The following is a 20,799-nucleotide window of genomic DNA, read 5'->3' as shown; positions in this document are numbered from 1 at the left end:
GGTTAGGGTTAGGGTTAGGGTAGGGGTTAGGGTAGGGTTAGGGGTTAAGTTTTCTCTGGTAAAAAGCCTTACCGGTACTTCGCTCTCTACCCTGGAGGTTAGGCCAAGGGAGGGAAAAATTGTAACGGCATAACTTAGGGTTAGTTAGCGTTAGGGGTTAGGGTTAGGGTTAGGTCGCAGATCACAGTTTAAAGACGCAGGTCGTATGTCGCAGGTCGTGACCGGTCTTCCCTACATGTCGGAGTCCTAACGTGGCCGCTATTTCTCCCAGGATGTATCCATTGTAGAAGTGTGCAGAAATAAGCTCGTCTCTACCTCTGTAATCAGGTGCCGCCAACTAAGCTGTTCGTGCAAAAAGGTGTTCGTGCGAAGTTTTTTAGCGGGCGGGCAAATTTCAAATCTAATCAGCGGGCGGGGAGAAAATATCGATATTTCATGTGGGCGGGGAAGAAATTTCATTACTTTCAGTGGGCGGGGAGAAAATTTTTGACAGTGGGCACCGGAAAATACGTAGAGGGAGGGGAAAGCGGCGTGGTTGATAGAACTTGAGGAGAAATTAAGCGCCTAACTTAGAGGGGAGCAATGTTCCAAGTATACTGCTAACTACTTGCATGGTCTTGTGTTGATCTGGGTTGCCTAGTGGGCATCTAGTTGGCATGGGGAATTTTAGTAGTGGGGAGAGGGCAGTGGGGAGCTTGAACTGATGTGAGGAGAGGGAGCGGGCACACCATAGATACCGGAGGGCAGTGGGCATCACAATTCAGTGGGAGGGCACATTTTCAGAGTATGCCAGTGGGAGGGCAGTTACGAACAGCTCTTACTTTCCCCTCCAAATGTAGGCCAAGGTCAAAAATAAGAAAATCGGTATATCAGCCTTCAAAACATGTTTTGTGATGGTTTTGCGAAATTCATGAAATTTACCAGTTGACGGCACCTGTGTAATCCATCGTTAGAGGAGAACGAAATGACTGTATGCAAACGCCATATTAGTTTTGCAACTCGCATGTCGCAGTTTAATAACTCGCATGTCGCAGTTTAAGAACTCCCAGGTCGCAGTTAAAAAAAACTCGCATGTCGCATGTCGTGACCGGTCTTCCATACAAATAAGATGTGTTCCAGTGTTCTTCTCCTGATATGGTTCAATCGATCAGACTGAGTGAGAGCGCCGCCACTGTGTGCATGTGAAACTCCCTAACAAGTCACGTGGTTTGTCAGCTGGTACCTTTCTGAACCGTTCTCCCACAGCCCCAGTGCAGTGCAAGCTACGTCAGTGTGCGTACACAAACCGAGCCGTATCGCTGAACAATCGATCCGCGACTATTTTGCTGGAACCTGATAGTTTCTATCAGATCAAAGATGGCAAACAGAGACAGAGCAACAAACCAGCTGGCTGAATTCAGCAAAACGTTGGCGGTAAGTCAGACATACGCCGTATCATTCTCATCTTTTGCCACAGGCGCTCCTTAGTTGGGTAGTCTGCTAAGTGGATCGATTTTCGGATCGAATAATTGATTCCGTAGTCGATATGCCCGCCACTGCAACCTAAATACTTAGTATTATTTAGGTTGCAGTGGCGGGCATATCGACTACGGAATCAATTATTCGATCCGAAAATCGATCCACTTAGCAGACTACCCAACTAAGGAGCGCCTGTGCCTTTTGCAGACATCGGCAGCATCACCCTCGAAAAACTTCGGTGCACTGCGAGTTCAGTCTTTGCTCAAAGGTCACAGGAATTGGGGTCATTGAAATGGAGGCGAGTGTTCTTGTTTTGACGTCGAATTCACTGTTTTCAACGGTTTCAGCGCATTGTTTTCTGTCTAAGCGTTGTTAATACATTCTAATTAGCGCATAAAAAGTGAATCTTTAGTAAGGGACGGCAATTTTTCTCAGGCGCTGTTTTCGTAACTACGACGAGGTCGAGGTGTGTAAACAACGGATGCCCTCTGCTTCAAAAACGACACGGGTGGCGTGATATTGGAATATTTTTCGTGAGGACGATGGCTTAATTAACCTGACTTGAGATTGTAAAGTTGAGCCACAGATTTATTGGAAATTATATCTGGTACAGTTCAACATTGTCCTAAGCACTTTCTGAAGAAAGCGCGCCCGTGACATGTAAAAACAGCAAAGTTGGTATGGTAATGTTGATGAAATCGTGGTACGCCATGGTCAAATGGAGGTTGTTTGCAAATTGTGACTAACTTGGGTTACTGCGATAGCACCGCCTCCGTTATTCTGCGTCAAAACAATCTTTTTAGTTCTAACGAACAATTTATATTTCTTCGTGACTTCGATGAAGAGTTGTTATTTGATTTTATTAGCTCTCTTTCGTCCGTAAGCCTAACAGTATTTTACTTGCGTACCGAGAGATGTGTATTCCTTACGTTTATGGGTTTATCATGTTGTGGTCGATGTGGAAACACACACACTGAAACGGCCAAGCATTGTCTACCAAGGGTTTCATTAATCTTTTGAATCTTCTAGAACAGAGTACACTACAAGTTTTGTAACGCGCAATTCACCGATTCACTGACCTTTGAAAAGAATGGTGGTCTGAGTGCAAAGGTCATCAAAGTTTGTTGACATAGGTTGATGTCAGTAGATTTGCCGCACGTATGAAAAAGCCTGTTATATATGAACATATGCAGCTTTGAAATTGTAAGGAATATTCTCTCTAGGTTAAAGCGCCATCAAAGTTTATAACAATTAATTATTGGTGGAAATATTTAAACTCAGTAATTTTTCCCTATCTTCGAGGTAGAAATAAAGCATGTTCATGTGTGTTATCATCTCTGTAGGAGGTCTATTGATTATCGTGGTACCAATTTCCAGAATAAGTTCAAGGTTTATGGGTTTTGTAATCAAGTTTGTTCTCCTGTGTTATTTAGAAATGGCGATTTGCCATCACAAAATGCCGCAAGTAGTGGTGAAATTATTTGAGGAGAGTACTTGCACCTCACTGGTCAGATGTAAACTCATAAATCGGTAAAAACAATTCATGTTACAAATATATAAATAACATTTAATTAATGTTACCATAACAAACAAAGAAAGTAGCAACATTCCCAACTCTTACTATAGAGACAGGTTGTTTTGTAGCTTTGCGTGGCAGGGCTGTGTTGTTAATGGCTGCGGGTTGGAGGTGTAGCCAGTAACAACACACAGCGCTGCCAGCACGTGTCTGTATTTGTCCCAGAGAGAACACAAATACTCCAGGTTGCAACGGACTTGAGCATTGATAAATACAGTCATGTGACAGTGAATTTGTTTTGTAAACTGCACGTAATCATTTTTTTGGTTGTATAAGGGAAAAGCTTGATAAGATTAAAGTACTACTCAATCTGGTGGAAATCTTTGAATCCAGATCAACCTTTGTGCAGTCACTGCAGATGGGGTTGTGTAAGGTGATGTTTTGTAAGCTATAGATGTATCACTGTGTGATTAGACTGAAAAAGATAAGATTCATACAATCCATAGCTTGTGTAAGAAATTTTGAAAGACGTGAAGCGAATTAACAGACTTTTCTTTACATTGCAGATGAATAATTTATTTGCTTACTTTGCAATTTACAAATTTGTTATGCATTCAGAGTTATTCTGATAAATTTTGACGTTCATTTTTAATTGAAAAAAAAATTCATACAGAATTAAATTTGATTTGATTATTACGCATTTCAATGAATAAACAACATTCTTAGCTGCATAGATTTTAAGTCATCAGAAAAAAGACAAGAATTTACCAATATGAAAAATCTATTAAATGCCTCCAAATCAGAGTTCTAGTAGGATGCCTCTGTCATTTTCCAGCATGAGTACAGTAACTGCAGTGATTGTCAACAAATGTAAATTTCAATAATATCCCTCATGATTCCAAAAATACTAACCACTTAAGCGTATTATCATGGTCTCTGCATTTATCTGTGAGGTCCTGTCAGTATTATTTAAGAAAATCTTTAAGCTATAGAAGATGTTTGATACCATGTGTTCTTGCAGAAAGAGCATGTGCACTCCTTCTGTAGTCTTCATATCCATGTGTACATGTAGGTTTTCCCATAATTTATTGTCAGTGATTTTGCCCTATCCAGGGATAAATGCCTGTCACACGTGAACTCTTACAAGTAACATGTGATGTCTTGCATCGCAACGTACCACACACATGCACTGCATGTGAGCCAGTGCAAATCACATGCAAATCGGACAATTTGACCATTGATCCATAAACTAATTTCTACGAGTGTCACTTTGAATAACTCACACGTGATTATTGTGATAAAGTGTCACCCTGTGTAACAATGGTTATCAGCCCTACGATAGGTCAAAAATCATAAATCATACTTCATGAATATTTGTGTTCCCCAGATAATGCAAGACTGTAGAAACCTGTGCCAATGCTGAACAATTCTACAAATCAACACCATCCTAAAGGGTCTAGTTGTTTCATCAAGATCTTTAGGGCCCCCTAGGAAAACCCAATCATATTCACAATGGAAATCAGTCCCAGTTTTCTTCATTTGTGCTATTGATGAAGCACTTCAATATACATGTAGCTATTTGATGTAAAGGTGTTTATAGTATGTGTTGTTGTAAGAAAAGAGAGTAAATACATAATTATAAAAGTAGTGGGATGAAATTCAGATGAAAATTTTACTGATGTACAAGAAGGGATTTCATTTTAGGACTCAAGTTGTTGCTTTGCAGTATAAAAATCAGCATACAGTATGGTTTGGATTCCAGAGTAACTTCATAAATTTCAAATCTGTAAAATCCTAGCATCTAGACATTCAAAGTTGATATTTTATGTGTGCTTGCCCTCATGTAAATCATACATGTATACTAGTATGAGAAATCAGGTTCCTTCAGTGATAAAAAGATTTTGAAATTTGTAGAGGCCAACATGTGCACCACAGTATTCTTGTTTAAAGGGAAAGAGTTGTTCTGTCCGTGGCTATGCATATTGGATCCATACAACCCAATGGGTCTGTTGCTATGCACAACATACACCAACATCCATGCATATCCAAACTTTTAAAATGGTGGTTGTCTGTTCAACCTAGAACATGATTACTTTTGCATCAGGATAGTAAAATAGTCTTGACTCTGAAGACAATGTTTCTTTACGATAATGTTTCAGAAACCGGACACCTTGACCACATCCACTGGTGCTCCTGTTGACAACAAGACTGCAATCCTGACAGCCGGACCGAGAGGTCCTCTTCTGATGCAGGATTTTGCTTTCACTGATGAGATGGCTCACTTTGGACGAGAGAGAATCCCAGAGAGAGTTGTACACGCCAAAGGAGCAGGTCAGTGTACAAATTGATTAAAATCTGATGTAGAGATGGGCTTGCATTTTACATTATTGTATTATTATCGTGTCTTGAGTTTTCAGCTGTCCTCCCCTCACTACCCCAGAAAAACAGAGACGTGATTACAATAGAGTTTCAGCCATTCCTCCCAGTGCGCCCTCTAAGGGCAGGTGAAAAAAAAAATTTGAGTCAAATTGAAGAAAAGTTGACATGCTATGCATCACTGCATGCATGAATAGGTTACCGTATAACTAAAAAGACAGCATTAGAAGTATAGCGCCCTCTATGGTTGTATGTCTTTCTCTTGTGTGAGTCAGTGAGAAGACAATGAAAATGACAATAGCTGCCTCCTTGCCCATCAATTGATAAGCAAGATAAGTTTACTATCGGCACATAGTATCAAAGAGAGACTTACAGAAATGACGTTTTCAGATATTTTTTTGATCCCAAACTATAGGAAAACATGTTTTCTGTGTAAATTATGAATCTGCTGACCATTTCTATCATTTGCAGGCTTTTTACAGCTGCGTCAGTGATGTGTCAGATTACTTGTAATTTCAATTGCGTCAGGCAGGTTTGCCCTGCGTCTAGATGTCGAAACATGTTCTATGGTGGGGTAGCGTGTGTCTATGCGAGTCATCAAAATGTCAACCCTGCCATGGATAGCTGATGGCAGCGGACTCTGACTTCCATTTATATGCTAATAAGAACGACATGCGTTGGGACGTGAATAGAGAGAGGGCCGACCAGAGCAAAAATCTTGAGTACTCCTTGGAAAATCAGCCGAAATATGTAAACGAACCAGAGATTTTGTTAACAAAAGGATATAAGGAATGAGCAATAATCAGAGTTCAGGCAGGTATAGGTCATTTTATTGAATTACGCTCACTTTGGTTTATTTTGCTGTTCAAAGTCCCGACCCAAGTTGGGTCGCCGTAATTGACCCATTTTCGCTATGAGGCGGCCCGCAGCTATCTGTGGCGGGTTGACCTTTTGATGACCCACATAGACACACGCTACCCTGCCACAGATAGCTGCGTTTCCACAGCTACCCTGCATCGTTACGCGTCGAATTGGCTTAGCAGGCACACTGATTCCTACATCAGATTTTAATCATATTTAATCATTTGTAGACTTGCCCCAAGTCTGTGAGCATACAGATATCAAAACAGAGTCAATTGAAAGCAAATTGAACCAATGTACTCTGCAGGCTGTTGCATAGATCATGAGGTGAACGTGAACTAGGCCAGCCGGTAACTACTGCCGAGAAAAACCAAGCGACTGAACCCAGTCTAGTCTAGTCTGTGTACTCAATAAGGCAGAACTTGCCTTGTAACTCAAATACTTTCACTTTTGCTCAAACTTTCCTCAAGGTGCATGTAACGTTATCCCATGTTCTGTCAAAATCAAGATTTAAAATCAGGGGGGGGGGGGGGTCATCATGCAAATTTTGGTACTAGAGAAATAAATTACCATAGATTTACTGATATTTAAAATTCAAAATGGTGGCCATTCATGCGTTAACTCTCTGGGGAAAATTCAATTTTCAAATTTTTACAAAAACAAGACACTTAAAACTTCAGCAAGTTCACGGCATCAAAATGAGCCCATGTGAACAGGCATATTCTTTAGTTGTGAGAACACATTCTTTTGTATTGTTATTAACATATGAATAGACTTCTCAAAAAAACAGGGCAGGTCCATCCCTTAAAACCCCCTTGTAGAGAACCCTGCCTTTTAACTTGACCAGTTCCCTCTGGAAGATACAGAATTTTGATAAGGTTACACTCAGACCATGAGCATTCATTGATTTGCCTTACCTCTGTATGAAAGGAGCAAAACTGATGTGCATAGAATGTTCAAGTATATTCATTGCTGTAAAAAAACATCCACCACTTTCATTCCACGTGTAAAATAAAATCACACCAGGCTGATATCTTGAATTTTTGGTTTCAGGTGCATTTGGATATTTTGAAGTGACCCATGACATCACTAAGTACTCCAAAGCCAAGATTTTTGAACATATTGGAAAGAGGACACCGTTAGCTGTTAGATTTTCAACTGTTGGTATGTGCCATTTGATATATCTCTTCTTTTTGTTTTCCCATCAAAGGTTTCTTATAAATGAAACAATTGTGGTTGCTGAATTACAGTTACTATGAAAAAAGCTCAAAAGCATTTCCTTTACATTTATTTGACCATCTTTTTAAAGTATTTGAAACCGGTTATTGTTTCAAAAATTTTTTTTTGTTGATGTTTATTGACTACCACAATTTTTTACAAGAGAAACATATAACTACATTTTGTCGAGGGATAACACATGTTACTCTTATTATTGACTTGTTGGCGAGCTTCTTTACAGAGTTAAATTTTTGATAACTTAGAAATGAAAATATAATCAAGAAAGCAAACACTAAAATATAGCAAAAGTACTTGTATTCAATATCCATTCTTGTCTTACAAATGTAGAAGTGGCCAGGATAGAAAAGCCCAATAACCAGAGTCAGGTCAACATTTGATTTCCAGTTGCTGCTCAAATGTTAATCACTCTGACCATGTGATCTTTACAGGTGGAGAGTCCGGATCTGCAGACACAGCACGTGATCCACGTGGTTATGCTGTCAAATTCTACACAGAGGAAGGGAACTGGGATCTGGTTGGCAACAACACCCCAATCTTCTTTATCCGTGATCCGATGCTGTTTCCAAGCTTTATCCACACACAGAAGAGAAACCCTGCAACACACTTGAAGGTAAATACATCCTGTATGTATGTATCTACGTACATACATACGTTGTATGCAGTGTTTGAAACTCATGCAAAATCGCTACTGGCCAAGCGGGCCAGTAACTTATAAAATTCGCTGGCCCAAAGGAAATCAACTGGTCCTGGGCATAATACGGAATTTTTACTTGAAGGGAAATACAGGGGCCCTGAACAATAAAAAAGATGCAATATCATAACACCAAACTATTAATTTCTTTATAATTTTATAACAACTTTTTATTGCAGCAACTGTTTTTGTAGACTTTGCTTGCAGCACGGCAATCTTCTGTTGATCGCTTCTTTTTTGCTGTAGGTGGCTCAATATTCAAATACCTGTACATCTTTCTCGCTACTGATATTCACCCGCGAGGCGAGGTTCAGCAAAACAATGCTGCCATTTTGACTAAACGAAATCTCGAACCTACCCCAACGTGTAACAAATGAAGATGTTGAGTAGCGCCATCAATCTCGCAAGTCGCGAGAAATGCGTAGCTGTAAAGGCTTTCGCAAAGTAATTTCACCGTTCGATCTTTTGAGATTTTACCTGCCAATTTTTTCCTAATTTTGCCGTTTGATTACTTGAGAATTTAACAGAATAGGGTAAGAGTATTAAAAATTGCTGACCCCTTCTTTATTAGAGCAGGACACTCGGGTCTGCTTCTTTCACAACTTACTGGCCCGGCATGAAAACAGCTGGTCTGGGGCTAGCGGGTTAGCGTGAATTTCGAACGCTGGTTGTATGTATGTATATATATATATGTGTGTGTGTGTGTGTGGTGTGTACATGGTTACACTTGCGTATGTACATGTATGTTATGTTTTATTACCTTCTTCGTGTCTATTTATAGACAGAGAAGGTATTAGAGTTGAAACCAATATGCTGCTGTCAAGAACTTCCGTCTGTCAAGACTTCCGTCTGTCAAGATCCGTTGACGTCATGCCATTGTGATGGTCATATCATAAACTGGTGGGGGTGTTCATGGCTCAGGTTGAGGTGTGGGAGAACGATTTTGAGCTATGACAAATCAAAAGGGACTTAGCGGCATAGCCACAGTGTTAAGCCTTTCTCCAAGGTTTCTTAGTTGACTACGATCTATTACAGACTACTGAGCTGACGTTAGGGGTACTCACTTTGTGTTTGCTCACTCTGTGAGCGCTAGTGTTTGGTACTGAGTTGCGTGGATATCCCCTCATGGCCTCACGTGATCTGGGCCTGTTGCATAATCTGCAGAGATGATCATATGCCTCCGACTCTGAAAACTGTCATTGTGTAAGCCTGTCGGCATTTTCCTTGCATTTTTTCTCATTTAATTTTGCAAAATATCGGCGAGTACCTCAATATTTCAAGATAACCCTTTCTTCCCAATCGTTTCCTGGAGTTTCAGAGTCATATGAACGAAAATGAGTGAAAGTTTTAGACAGAAAATCGGACGTCAGCCATGTTCAATGTTTACAGTACAATCAGAAGTTTACGTGGAGGAATTAACCAACAAACACAGGAGTGTTCATGATGCCCGCCCTCTAGAGGCAGACCCTCCTATATGAAGTACCACATTTGATGCTTGTGGAAAGCTTGACCACACAATGGAGCATTTAAACTTTTAGAAAATGACAAACTGAATAAGAAGGTATTCAGAAAATGTCAAATACTGAGGAAAAATGCGCAAATATTCAAAATAAACAGGTTAACTGATTGGTCAGCTATAAAAAACAATGAAAATGTTTATGATCAAAAGTTTTTGAGATGCGCACATTTTAACAAATACAGAAATTATTAACATTATAAATATAAGACCAAACTTTTTTTCAGGGATGGGACAGGTTGGAAATGAGGGGTGAGAGACAAAGGCACTCCTATTGCTGCATGTGGATGCAGCCACACCATTTCATTTACAGCATACTTATTCACTGTGTTGTGTTCAAGTTCCATATTGTACTGACTGTCATACAAGGATAACATAAGCAAATCAAATCAAATTAGAAAAGGATCAATGCTGTTGTGTGGATTTTGCTGAACATGGCTGATATTTCGCCCTATATATTTGGTATCCAGCAAAGGCATATTTTGATGTAAAGTCAAAATTAACACTACATTGCTGACAATATATTTTACCGTTTCTGCATGAATTTTTCTTTTTTAAATTATAGTATATTAGTACTTCAAACAGATTAACAGTTATCGTGATGTCAACCCATAATTTTACATCACAAAGACTGTAATTCCGCCAATTTTTTTGTTTTTCAGTCATTTTATAAATTTTGCACTGCACAAGATGATTGAACAATTGCAATGTTTGAATTTGTAAACTCAAAGAATAAAAATCCTTTGGTCACAAATTAAATTATTTTTTTAAAAGAAATTTACTCTTAAACACTTTTAGCATATATTCTTTACAGGGTCATGTATTTCAAGGAAAATATGCCTATTAAAAACAGTAATTTCTTCACTTTCAATTTTTTTTCAATACTATGACAATTATCAGCCATGAGGTTATACAAACACAAGACCAGATAAGCGTTTTTCATCATTTCCACAGGACTCTTTGGAAAATCCATTAAAATCAGTTAAAAAGTGACTGGATATGATCACTTGGTATACATTAATTTACAGATGCCAGGTTGTGTATTTCACATGCACTCAGGTCAGTAAGGAAGTGCGTAATTACTATTTTGGACTGTTAATTCTTATTTCTACATTGTTTAACTTTTTTCCACATTGAACTATCTTTAGGCAGTTTATACTGTAGCTTAGAATTTTTTTGATTGATGTATTTAATCATCTTTTGGGTTCTTGGGTCCATATCCCACCTCATGCCCCTACATCATCAACTATTTACCAACAACTCCATGCCAACAACCAATTACCTGACCTGGCCACACATTAGAGAAGGTACAGCGTCATTGACGGTATTTTGTATGTATGTATGTATGTATGTATGTACATGTAAGTATGTATCTATGTATGTACATGTATGTATGTATGTTTTTATGTATGTATGTCCATGTAAGTATGTATCTATGTATGTATGTATGTATCTATGTTTGTAGTGTGTGTGTATGTATCTATGGATCTATGGATCTATGTATTATATATGTACGTACGTATGTACTTAGATATGTGTGTATCTATGTATATGTAGTGCTTGACTAAGGTCAGTGAATTAAAAAAGATCATTTGATATGCATACTTGTGCAAAGCTTCATAAAAACAATGTAAAGTATATCAGTAAATTGGTTGGAAATCAAGTATTTTTCACAACACAGTTCATCAACACAGCATCACCAGCTATGTGTGCAAAATGCACTGTTAATTATTTATATTTGAATAATGGTGTTTGTCACTGGACCTGGTAGACTATAGACATCACAGAGGTCCACTGACTGAAGGCATAATGACCCTGAATGTTAGCTTCCTTGGCAACCTGTAAATCAATGCAATTTGCTTTCTGCTGAAATGTATATGTATCTTATGTCACCTGTATTTTCGCCAATCTATCTTTGTAACTTTCAATCCCTTACCGAGGAGTCACTGCAACCAAATATGCAGAAATGCACATTATACTTTCAGGTAAGTGTGGCCATTCCAATAGTAAGTAGGGGTGGCATAATTGACATCTTTGTTTATGTCGTGTTTTGCAGGATCCTGACATGTTCTGGGATTTCATCACCCTCCGCCCTGAGACCACCCACCAAGTGTCCTTCCTGTTTTCCAACCGTGGTACCCCCAATGGTTACAGACACATGAACGGATATGGCAGCCATACTTTCAAACTGGTGAACAAAGACGGCGAAGCAGTGTACTGCAAATTTCATTACAAGGTGAGAGAGAACTTGTATAGAGAATATTGAAAATTGTTTTTCAGGCAAGACTGTTAAAAAGTATTGCTATATCATCTACATTTGTCCTGAGTTGATATGATTAATGTGGCAATGTGTGTATTGTATCGTTCTGGCAAGTTCAGGAATGTTATAATGCTTATGTTAACACACGTCTGAAAAGCGATTCCGTGAGCATTATTTGGCTATTATCGTTAAAAGTTAATTATTGTGACATTGTCTGCATCATACTCAAAACTCCCAATGTTGGCTGACTGTGCAATCATGAAACAAAAGTTTGAAATTCTTCTAGATCAAATTTAGAAAATTGTCAGGGACTTAAGATGGCTGGAATATGAGCAACACAAATAAAAGTCAGTCCTTTTGACCCTTTTTCATACTCCATGTTTTTCTGAGTAGACTGATCAAGGTATCAAGAATTTAACCGGCGATCAAGCAGCAGAGCTTTCTAAATCTGACCCAGACTATGCCATCAGAGATCTGTACAATGCCATCACCGAAGGAAACTGTGTAAGTTAATGATGAAGTGCGCCCTCACACATCTATTTTTGTTTCCTTTTGTTTTCAGCTGTGCAGAAATTGTTAGCCATATATACAGTGAAACCTGTCTAAACCGAACCTTATCTAAACTGAACCCTTTTCCAAGTCCCTTTCCAATAGAACTCTATGTTAAAAGGACCTCTATAAACCAAACACCTCTCCAAACCGAACAGTTTACTCAGTCCCTGAATGGTTCAGTTTAGACAGGTTTTGCTGTATTTTATGCGAAATCAAATTGTTCCCAAAATTCGATGCTGCTGTCTTCTGGAATTTCATCAGGAATGGTCTTAAGATAAACGATAGAAAATTCATTTGATGAACAATACCTGATTTTGAAAGTTACCCTTCAAAGCTGGTACATGTATTTCTCCGGCCCATTCATACTCATTGTAAGCCCAGTAACGCCCAGACTTGGTTGAAAAACCATTGAAAATCGATAAACCTACCTTTAAATCGTTAAATCGGACAAATAATACCGCACGCAAGAAACTTACGAACTTGAACGGCTTACCAAAATTACTTGGAAAAAGAATAACGGGAACAGCTGACAAATTTCGAGACGGCATCAAAGATGGCGTGGGGAACATAGACTGAGTGGAGATGGCGGTGACGTTGGGTGGGCGAGTTTATTTTCCCCGACGGGTAAAACAGCTTGTAAGAGAACATAGCCTAATGTATAGTTCTAACAGGTGAGTATGAATGCAAGGAGAAAACCTTTTAACTTGAGAAAAGAGTAGTCGTAGAAGACCATACCCTGCTAAGAAAGCTGTGAGCCTTGCACCAAGTGTAGCAGTGCAGGGATGGAATGTTAGAACAGTGGGCATGGTGGCAATCTCAACTGCTGATTATAAATTGTGAGTCTAGACGTTGCCAGTGGTATACTTTGAAATTCCTCACTTTGATATATTTTCCCACATTTCAAATTCCTCACTTTGACATATTTTCCCACATTTCCAAGATCTATCCATGCCAGCTGACTTTTTAAACCCTTTGAGTGCTGTAATTTTGACCCGCCACAATTTTAGCGCAACATTTTACCAAATTTTATGAATTTTTCTGTAATTTTTTGATAATTTTGGACAAAATGGATATCATATTTTAATTGCTACAGGTTTTTATCAAAATTTTGCAAAAAATCTGAAAAGAAATGACTGAGGTATATTTTATAAAGGTAACAAAAATTGACTTTGGCACTCAAATCAGTGCACATCATCAGATATTCATGTGAATATATTTGTGTTTACAGCCAACATACACCATGTACATCCAAGTGATGACATTTGAAGAAGCTGAGAAGTTCAGATGGAATCCATTTGACCTGACAAAGGTGAGTACATGTATATCTTATTTATGTGTCCACAGTGTGAAGTACTGTACACATACAGACACCTAGACCAAGCCATTTTTGCCAGAGTTTTATTGATAGGATGAAGTGATATAGGGGTGTATTAATTTCAAAAAAAGCCATAGCATGACAAACTGAACCAGTGTTCTCCCCAGGATTTTTTTTTACAAGAGGGCGAAGATGTGGTGCCAAGCACCACAAGAGACTGCATGTGCAGTTGCGGGGGGAGGTCAGGGTCCCCCTCTTGCCGGAGCTTTTGAAAAATATAGATTAAAATGGTGTTATTTGATGGCACTTGATGGCACTCCAAAACTTTTATTCCAGTTAACTGATTTCAATGAAGATTACATTTTCTGAAAATGCAAAAAAAAGGTGACAGGGACACATTTATTCACCGATGTCCTAATACATACGTATTATCATAACACTCGCGTGTTCTCAGCCTGATACACGTTTCGGCCGAGCCTAACAATAGGTTGTTTATCTTTGGGAAGGAATACACAAGAAAATTCTAACCTCAGTGCCCTCAGTGTACATGTACTCTGCTGTCACTGGTCACTCTCACGCTCCTTGGCATGTTTACTCAGCTAAGTCAGTTAGCTAATGACGGCCCCTCTGGAGGACCGTGGCTTATGCACAGTCTCTCTGGAGGGACCATGGCTAATGTTACGGTCTGTGTCATGCAAATACATGTATGGCTGCCATCGATGAGTTGCACATGGCTTATGATCTCGGATGAGATCACAAACTCACAAGATTTGCAAGATCGATGAGAATTACATTTGCACTCTGCAGGATTGACTCACACACTGGCATTCTGCTTATAAATCATTGTCAACTTTTTCTAAATTTATTGTTTCATTTTCCAAAAAAAAAAATTTTTTTCATTTGTGGCAAGGGGGCACTTTGAATTTACAAGAGGGCACATGCCCCTGTCACCTTATTCAAGGAGAACACTGTGAACACATGTCAAGTATTTTCCCAAACCCTGTCCCCTCTTGACTTGATTTCTGAGAGCTTAGACTTCATTGAAAAGTGAAAAAAGTGTGTGTTGGGAACTTCCTTGAGTCAACCCCAATTGATCATAAAATTCAGAAAGAAATGCAGGTTTTCTTATTCAACATTTATACATTTTGATGACATCTGTAGTAATGTAAAAAGTGAAACTGTGATGTCCAATGACAGTGACCTTGGCTTTTCAACCTTCAAATTTGTTCCCTGGAAAAAGAGATGCACACCTCTTAGATTACAGTTGAGACATACCAAAGTATGATGACAAAAGGGTTCAAACATAAGAGCTGTACTAACCCTTTCACCACAATGGTTTGGCCCAAATAATCCATTGTTGTCAATGGTGAGTGTGGACCTTTTAACAGGATATTAGGGATGAGCAGGTGAATTACAGGACATATATGAAGGGATCAAACAGTCAAGAGTTTAACCCTTTCACCACCATGGTTTGTCCCAAATCCATTGTTTTCTATGGTAAAGTTGGACCTGTATACAGGGAACTGGGATGAAAGGGTTAAAGAGGTGCTCAATATCTCTTTGATGTTCACTTGTGTTTTTCTGTAGATCTGGCCACATGGTGAGTTCCCCTTGATTCCAGTTGGTAAAATGGTTCTGAACAGAAACCCCAAGAATTACTTTGCAGAGGTGGAGCAGATTGCGTTTGCCCCAGCACACATGGTGCCTGGCATTGAGGCATCACCTGACAAGATGTTACAGGTAACGTCTACTGAAATGTGTTTCTCTGTATTAGTTTCACCCTTAGTCTCAAAGTGATAAAGTCATGAATTTTGTTTCAAATTAAATGAAACCATCGTGAGAAAGAATTAATGGTCATGACCATTAATTCTTTCTCGCAAAGGTTTCATGTATCGTGTCTAAAACCAGGGTTGATATATGCATGGTTACCCATTTATTCACTTTCTTTCAACATATCAAACAATTAAAGTAGTATCTCGTATCAAACAAAATTCATGAAAAATGGCCGACTTTGTCCCTTTAATGAGGACTCTGAATATAAAGTGGACATGACAATATATGCGTAAGTTTTGATTTGTAAAATTTTCATCATTTTCTGCAAATGTTGAGCTCATTTGCATAGTTTTGGTTGCAATGACATTTACAGATCAGAAATTCCACTCTTTACCCACAATGCATGTACATACTGAATAGGTTAAAGCTGATATAACGTATGTACTTTTAAAGTCATGAAGTTTCTAATCAAAACCAAATACAAATTAATAGGGCTGGTATGAAAACAATACCTGCAACTGCAGAATTTCCTGAACAGAATTACTGTTTCTTAGAGTTTCAGTTGGATGTTCTGACATTGAAAAGTTGTATAAAAATGAAACAATACATGATGCTCTGATTATGAAATAAACAGTACATCTATTGCTGTTCTCATTTTGCCAAGTTTAAGTTCAATTTGCGAGTCCAAACACGTTGACAGAAGCTGGTCAAATGAAAGTTGTGATTACATGTAGTGATGAATAAGTAAAGTCAATCAAATTTTAGAATCTGTTGGTTCAGTTCTATAGTTTGAAATACATGAATTTGAGTCATTCACAAGAAAATAGAAAGAAATGGGTAAAATTAATCATATTGGAAGTGTGTTGAAAAGTCGTTGAAAAATCAACTGTAACTCATTGTGTAGAGTAAGATAAAAAGAGAGATATTTTGATTTAAACTTATAATTATACATGACCTTTTTGTTGTCAACAGGGACGTTTGTTTTCATATCCTGACACTCACCGTCACCGCCTTGGTACAAACTATCTTCAAATCCCTGTCAACTGCCCTTACAATGCCAGATCTAGGAACTATCAGCGTGATGGACCACAGTGTGTTGATGACAACCAGAGTGAGTACTGTTTGATTTATTGTGATGAGACTAACCTGTCCATCCCCAACTCCTTGTAGACTGTTCCAGACTCACCAGTGATAACAATGAGTTTAGGCCAAACCATCTTGATAATAGGGTGGAGATCAAAATGGGGGTAGATATTCACACCCTCAAATTTTCACAATGCTTTGCTGGTCTTCTTTGTGCGGATGCATTTGAAACTTGCAATGTAAATAAAAGTTTGTAAGTAAAGTTTGTTTTTGTGATACTTGAAAATATCATTTTATTGAGAGTTATACATGTAACAGGAATAGCAGCCATTTTGAATTTCAAATTATGGAAAATCTTAGGTAATATGTTTCTGTAATAACTAGATTTGCACGGGTTCTCCAGATTTATTCTCGTATTTTACTGTATTCATACAATGAGAATAAACATGACTGAATGTGTGATACTGAAAAGGCAATATGCTCTTTAAATTTTTTTCCAAAACACACAGGCAAGCAGAGCAATTAATTCATTAAGAATTCAAAGACCAGACTGTGATCATTATTAATATTCGTTGCATTTGAAAATAATATGATCTTGCTTTGACACATTGATTTTGTGAAAGAAATTCAATGATTAGTTGTTGTAATTCATTTTTTCATGCATCTTTGTGTTAATTTGTTCTAGATACATAAGTCACCAGAAAGAAGCTTTAAAACATTCATAATGGTTATTATAACTATAATTTTTCTCTGTTTTGTAATTCAGCTGGTGCCCCGAACTACTTTCCAAACAGTTTCTCTGGTCCTCAGGACACAGTGAAAGCTGCCCAACAAACTTTCCATGTCAGCGGCGATGTGCAGCGCTATAACACTGCGGATGACGACAACTTCACCCAGGTCGGCAACTTCTGGCGTAACGTGCTGTCTGAGTATGACCGTGAACATCTGATCAAGAACATAGCAGGACATTTGAAGGATGCCCAGGAATTCATCCAGAAGCGAGCAGTAAGTCAACGTTTGAATTGCAATTTAGCTATGCCTTTCAAAACTGATGATACATATCATATAACCAACTTTTCGGCAAAACTGCAGAAAAGTGGGGCCATGCTTGGCTTTTAAAATAATTCAAGTTAGTCTACGGGATAGCATTTGTATGTATTCACCATCATTTCTCTTAAAAATTGGTTAGATGTGCCAAACCCAGCAGCAGTCCCTCCAAAGGTTGGGACTGGTCCCTTGGTAAACAGCGCCACCACAGTCATATAAACAAATGCTTTTGTTTTTTGCACCTGCTGCATATTTTGATGAACAGATACTGCATAGCTTGTGAATAACATGACATTATTTACAGATGAATGTTCATTAGCATTGTTCATTTCCCATTTGTAATCAAGTAGGAAATAATGTGGAAGAATGTACTTAAAATAATTAGTATTGCAACAAGTTCAATGATATGGTTTATTTCGTACGTAATTTGTCTTTCATTTTGCATTCTCTTAACAGTAAGTGCTTGTACTTTTTTGTTGTAGGTTCACAACTTTGGCCAGTGTGATCCTGAGTATGGACGTCGTCTGTCAGCAGCTTTGGATGCCTACAAGGTAAAACTGGTCTCTCTATTGTTTTGTCACAATGTATTTTATAGGAGGGTGCTTGATGTAATGTATGGAAGGGTGCTTGATGTACTGTGTGGGAGGGTGCTTGATGTACTGTGTGGGAGGGTGCTTGATGTACTGTGTGGGAGGGTGCTTGATGTACTGTATGGGAGGGTGCTTGATGTAATGTATGGGAGGGTGCTTGATGTAATGCATGGGAGGGTGCTTGATGTAATGTATGGGAGGGTGCTTGATGTAATGTATGGGAAGGTGCTTGTTACAGGGTGTTTTTTCTTCATTGTTGAATATATGTAAGTCATGTAGATCTGACAGTGGAATCTCAATATCAAGAAGGATTTCTTTTAAAATGTGAGACATTAGCAGAAATAAAGGTCATTGAACCTACAAAGACATTGTATTCAAAGCTATGAACCTAAGGGGTCCATTTTCATAAGTGCTGCTTACAAAACATGGTTCTTTGCTTTAAACACTGTGCAGATATTTCTCAATCTTTTTATTCGATCAAGAACAGTTACAAAACAGATTCAATTACACAATTATATCTTTTTTTTAATCTTGTATGTTCATGGATAGAAATATTTTCAAGGTCTAGGGTTTTACACAATATTATCGTTACTTTTTAATCTGATCTCAGTTCACTTAATCTAACTATCTGATTCTAATTGCACAACAGGTTCAGAGGCATGGTGCCTCAGCTGCAGCTAATCTGTGAGAAGTTACAAAACCCAAGGCATGTGAACAAGACTTCCAAAACTCCCAAGCTGATCCAAGACTTCAGTTTTTCAGTATTAGAAGTGAACAGTTGTGCAGTAAGATTTATTGCCATTCCAGAAATGTGCTGGTGATTGAGTTCCAATACTAATACAATTGAGATTTTATAAAATTGAAAGGCTTTAAAGAGCCAGTAAAAGTTTTTGAATGATTTCATAACTTTATTGTATATATGATTAGAATATTGACCACTTCAAAAGTGAAATGATATTCAATTTGTTGTTTGTGAGATGAGAGATTCAAAAAGTTTGAGTAAACATAGGGAACGTGTTATATCTTCAATTCAGTGCTCTGTGTACTCCACCATGGAAATAAGATCACTAGAAATGAAAGTAATTTGTGTTTTAATTTACAACCCATGATGTGTTACGCTAGTACTATCACCAAAGTTTACAGCAAACTGTAAGGTTCAGTATCCTTTTTAACGGAATTATAAAGCTTAGATATTCCAAGTGCAAAACAGTATGAAATTCAGCAGACTTTATTGCAGGCTTTATATCACAAGTTGAATATGTGTGCATACATTAAGTAGCTAACATATTTTTGCAAATTTAACTTAGGGTTACTTCTTCAGTTTCCATTTGAATAAAAATTTGCTTGTAGTTTCTGAAATCCTTTCTTAAGTTTTCTTTTATCTCTTAGTCTACAACACTTTGTTGACCATAAAGTCTCTATAATTTCACCTGTTTTTAATCACCAGAAATTGTCAGCCTTACAGTTACATCAGTTACTGATGGTTAATATATGCAAATTTATTCATGATGGACATATAGAAAATGACCATTATTATTCGCTGGATATTGCAGTAATTCGGTATATATATGCAATATATAGTGTCATGACAAAGTGCTACAGATGATACAGAAGACGTGTGCAGCTTACTTTAGGGAAGCAGGGTTTATGTAGAAACTAGAGTTAAAAAATATAAATTTTACCACTGAATATTTCAATCTGCCACTTTGAACTGGCCAGTGAATCCTCATATTATATGCATTTGACTATAAAGTTGAACTTTCAATTGGTTTTCTTAAGACAAGGCTTTCAGGAGCATAGCTAACCAAAAAGTAGAGAGCAAATGTCAAAAATTTATTGTTTGGAAGAACTGTTCCTTTTTGAAGAAAAGTAGAACAAAATCAAAGTATCTGGGTTTGTTTTACTAGCCACATTCCGGACTAAATTGTAACAGAGCTGGGTTTTTCCTTATAAGCATTTAAAAAAGATGTCACTTTATTGCCCTTACAATGGTTTATTCTCATGAATATGTCAGTTTTTAGGGGAAACAGATTTATATAAAAATTGAAAGCTATGATTAAAAGATCATGATTAACAAACCTGTGTTGTTTGAATACTTGAGTTGTGCATGCTAGTATGTGGAAATGATAATACATGTAATTAGTAAAATGGTGTGTGGTTGCTCCTCACACACCTGTCTATTATATTGAAGGTACAGATATTTTTGGGTTCGAATATATGTACACAGAAGGCCTTTCATCCAAATATTGAGGTCCTAAGTGGTTTATGTCCGAAAAAGGTAAAATACATGCTTTAATATAAGCTTCAAGTTGACATGCTTAGACATTTAACTTTTTGGAATTTCGAGAGAGAAAACGGGAAAATTCGGCCGCTATTTGGATAGTGTTTACTCGCTCCAGCGAGGCCCTATTTTTTGCCTGTGCTTCAAGTTTTTAAATACGCCCTCACACCACCGAGTACTATATCGTCTCTGCTTCATTGAAATGGGACAGCATTTTCTGACGGGCTAACTCCTCATCTCA

The 20,799-nt window shown here is 38.0% G+C and overlaps 1 protein-coding gene across 1 annotated transcript; it reads left to right on the top strand.

Annotated features, from left to right (window-relative positions):
• The first annotated feature begins 1,222 nt into the window (after positions 1-1,222).
• On the top strand, positions 1,223-20,355 carry LOC139121860 (catalase-like). Its single transcript, XM_070687115.1, has 12 exons — positions 1,223-1,413; positions 5,134-5,305; positions 7,265-7,375; positions 7,879-8,060; positions 11,714-11,893; positions 12,311-12,421; positions 13,698-13,778; positions 15,372-15,524; positions 16,530-16,668; positions 17,407-17,645; positions 18,170-18,238; positions 18,927-20,355. Exons 1-12 carry the CDS (start codon positions 1,357-1,359, stop codon positions 18,963-18,965), a joined length of 1,533 nt encoding a protein of 510 aa, XP_070543216.1. The 5' UTR covers positions 1,223-1,356; the 3' UTR covers positions 18,966-20,355.
• The last annotated feature ends 444 nt before the right edge of the window (positions 20,356-20,799 follow it).

Source organism: Ptychodera flava, chromosome 2 (genome assembly GCF_041260155.1).
Source record: "Ptychodera flava strain L36383 chromosome 2, AS_Pfla_20210202, whole genome shotgun sequence".
NCBI lineage: Eukaryota > Metazoa > Hemichordata > Enteropneusta > Ptychoderidae > Ptychodera > Ptychodera flava.
Note: the sequence above shows the minus strand (reverse complement) of the source record. Positions and strands in the feature narration are given on the sequence as shown.

Coding starts and splice junctions, on each gene's coding strand:
- LOC139121860 (XM_070687115.1), top strand. CDS start 1,357: ATGGCAAACAGAGACAGAGCAACAAACCAGCTGGCTGAATTCAGCAAA. Junction 17,646..18,169: donor AATTCATCCAGAAGCGAGCA/GTAAGTCAACGT, acceptor TTTTTGTTGTAG/GTTCACAACTTTGGCCAGTG. Junction 18,239..18,926: donor CAGCTTTGGATGCCTACAAG/GTAAAACTGGTC, acceptor ATTGCACAACAG/GTTCAGAGGCATGGTGCCTC.